This window comes from Mandrillus leucophaeus, unplaced genomic scaffold (assembly GCF_000951045.1).
Source record: "Mandrillus leucophaeus isolate KB7577 unplaced genomic scaffold, Mleu.le_1.0 Scaffold271, whole genome shotgun sequence".
Taxonomy (NCBI): domain Eukaryota; kingdom Metazoa; phylum Chordata; class Mammalia; order Primates; family Cercopithecidae; genus Mandrillus; species Mandrillus leucophaeus.
Window position 1 is genome coordinate 318,061 of NW_012102821.1, and position 2,530 is coordinate 320,590.

The following is a 2,530-nucleotide window of genomic DNA, read 5'->3' on the forward strand; positions in this document are numbered from 1 at the left end:
CAAGGTGTCGGGCTTTGGAGAGCGGCACGGCGGGCGATGGCCCTCCTCCTGGCAGTCACCACAGAGACACAGGCAAAGAACACGGAGCCCTTCCCCACTCTGGGCACGGCAGGCCTGGCACAAACCTGGCCTGCTTCCCGGGCCATGGTGGGGCGAGAGCCAGGTGGGAAGTGGGCCCTGCGGGAGGCCCTCTGCCAGTGTGCTTGTCGCCTACGTGCCTTAGTGGAGTGGAGCACCCGAGTGCCTAGGCCTGGTGTCACCCGCGTGGCTGTCATACCTGCTCCTGTGACAGGCAGGGCCAGGAATTCCCGCTTGTACCAGGCCATGGGCCAGCCGAGGACAAGTGGAGAGGCTGCCCCAAGCTAGCCCAGCTTTCTCCCTTAATTCTCCAAGCCCCCACTCCCATTCCTTCTGTGTCAGGGGACTAGAAACCACCACATAGAGTCAGAAAGGTGACGGATACAAGTAACCAAATCAAAACAGGGCTCAGTCAGCAGAACTACCAGGTGGATGTGAGTCTAGCCAGAGACACTGGGAGGCAGGCAGGAGACCCCTACTCACTTGTTCTGGAAGGCTTCCCTGCCCCCTAGACCTGAGCTCCTCCATCCCTGGCACCCAGGCACGAGATTTCCTTTCTTCTTTTTTTTTTTTCTCCTGAAATGGAATCTCTCTCTGTCGCCCAGGCTGGAGTGCAGTGGTGCGATCTCGGCTCACTATAACCTCCGCCTCCCAGTTCAAGTCATTCTCCTGCCTCAGCCTCCTGAGTATCTGGGATTACAGGCACATGCCACCATACTCAGCTAATTTTTTTTTTTTTCTTTTAGGACATCGTCTCACTGTGTCACCCAGGCTGGAGTGCAATGGCGTAGTCTCAGCTCACTGCACCTTCGCCTCCCGGGTGCAAGCAATTCTCCTGCCTCAGCCCCCCAAGTAGCTGGGACTATAGACACGTGCCACCACACCCGGCTAATTTTTGTATTTTTAGTAGAGACGGGGTTTCACTATGTTGGCCAGGCTGGGCTCGAACTCCTGACCTCATGATCTGCCTGCCTCAGTCTCCCAAAGTGCTGGGATTACAGGCGTGAGCCACCGCGCTCAGCCACTTGGCTAATTTTTTTGTATTTTTATTAGAGATGGGGTTTTGCCATGTTGGCTAGGCTGGTCTCGAACTCTTGACCTCAGGTGATCCAGCTGACTTGGCCTTCCAAAGTGGTAAGATTTCAGGCATGAGCCACCGCACCTAGCCACAAGATTTCATTTTCACTGGGCACAGGGGTGGGGGTTGCCAACTGTTTGTTTCATTAAGTAGGATGGTAAAAAATAATAATATCACCAGCACTACTCCCACCATTCAGAAAAAACACCACCAAAGGTAACAAGAAAGGGCTGCCATCAGAAAGAAGGGCAGCCATGAAATGAGTACATTTGGGTTTTAGAATAATTTACTAGAGTGACTCCTGGAGTTGTAAACAACCACCACAACACAAAACTTACTACCTTGTCCCCATCTCTGTTTCTCTCATTTTGCTTCAAACCAGACATTGGAAGCCATCAGACGCATCCAACACACCCATCTGACAAGTGGAAAGATGAGCCCCAGAGAGAGCTGGGACTTGCCCAAGATCTCACAGGAAAACCCAGGACTCACGTCTGTCCAGCCGCTCTGCAAAGCTTGCAGACGCTCCCTCCATCCTGACCTGGGGGTAAGAACACTCAGAGCCCCAACCCCAAAGCCCAGAGATGCCAGGGTGAAGTCAGAGGCCAAGGGTCTCAGCTACTTCCTTACCTTCCTGGGACCCTGGCCGGGTGGATGCCCAGTCCCTGGCTGTAAGTGGAGGGCACAGGGCAGGGAGCAGGACAGCAGAGGCAGGGAGGAGGGGGTGTGGGCAGGGGCTATGGAGGGCCCCCACAGGCACATCAGGCCCCGGGGCCCAGCGTCCTGCCCAGACACTGCCCCACCAGCAGCTTGCTCCCAGCTCTGCTCCTCTGAGCATCTCACATCCTCTTCCGGTGGCTTTGTGGGCCTCAGGGGACCCAGCTGAGCAGGCAGTTCAGGGCCTGGGAGCTCTGCCACCCTTGGAGTGGGGACTCTCAGGGGATGTGGGTGGACATCTGGGGGTGGGGCCAGGCTGGGCTGGAGGGGCATCAGAGAAATGGAGCTAGAGGGTCATTTCAGGGGGGCCCTGGAGCAGCCACCTTCCTGCCTCCCTGGACTCACCCTGCGGCCAGAACAAATCACCTCTGCTAAAATCCCTGCACCATTTCTGTCCCACCCAGAAGAGAATCCCAAGTCCTCACCTGCCCACAGCCCCCTCCTACTAACTCCAGCTGCCAGCATCCTCTGCTGGGAACTATGTTCTTCCCCCTTGGTCTCAGGACTCGGTCCCCACTCAGAGCAGCCTTCTCCAACGCCCCTGTCTTAATGCACCAACACCATCCCTGACCATCCCTGCCCCAGCCACCCCATTCCCTGTCCTTTTTCCATCTGGCACACTTCCTCCTGTGGGCCAGGCTCGAAGGCCCTGTCCCC

At 56.5% G+C, this 2,530-nt stretch overlaps 1 protein-coding gene across 1 annotated transcript in view; it reads right to left on the minus strand.

Moving 5' to 3' along the window:
- The window catches only part of RALGDS (ral guanine nucleotide dissociation stimulator), a 38,122-nt gene extending 36,136 nt beyond the window's left edge, over positions 1-1,986 (minus strand). The window contains exon 1 of the mRNA XM_011984671.1: positions 1,787-1,986. Coding sequence (XP_011840061.1) covers positions 1,787-1,918 — 132 coding nt within the window. The 5' untranslated portion in view covers positions 1,919-1,986. The remainder of the gene's footprint in view (positions 1-1,786) is intronic.
- Positions 1,987-2,530: the final 544 nt, after the last annotated feature.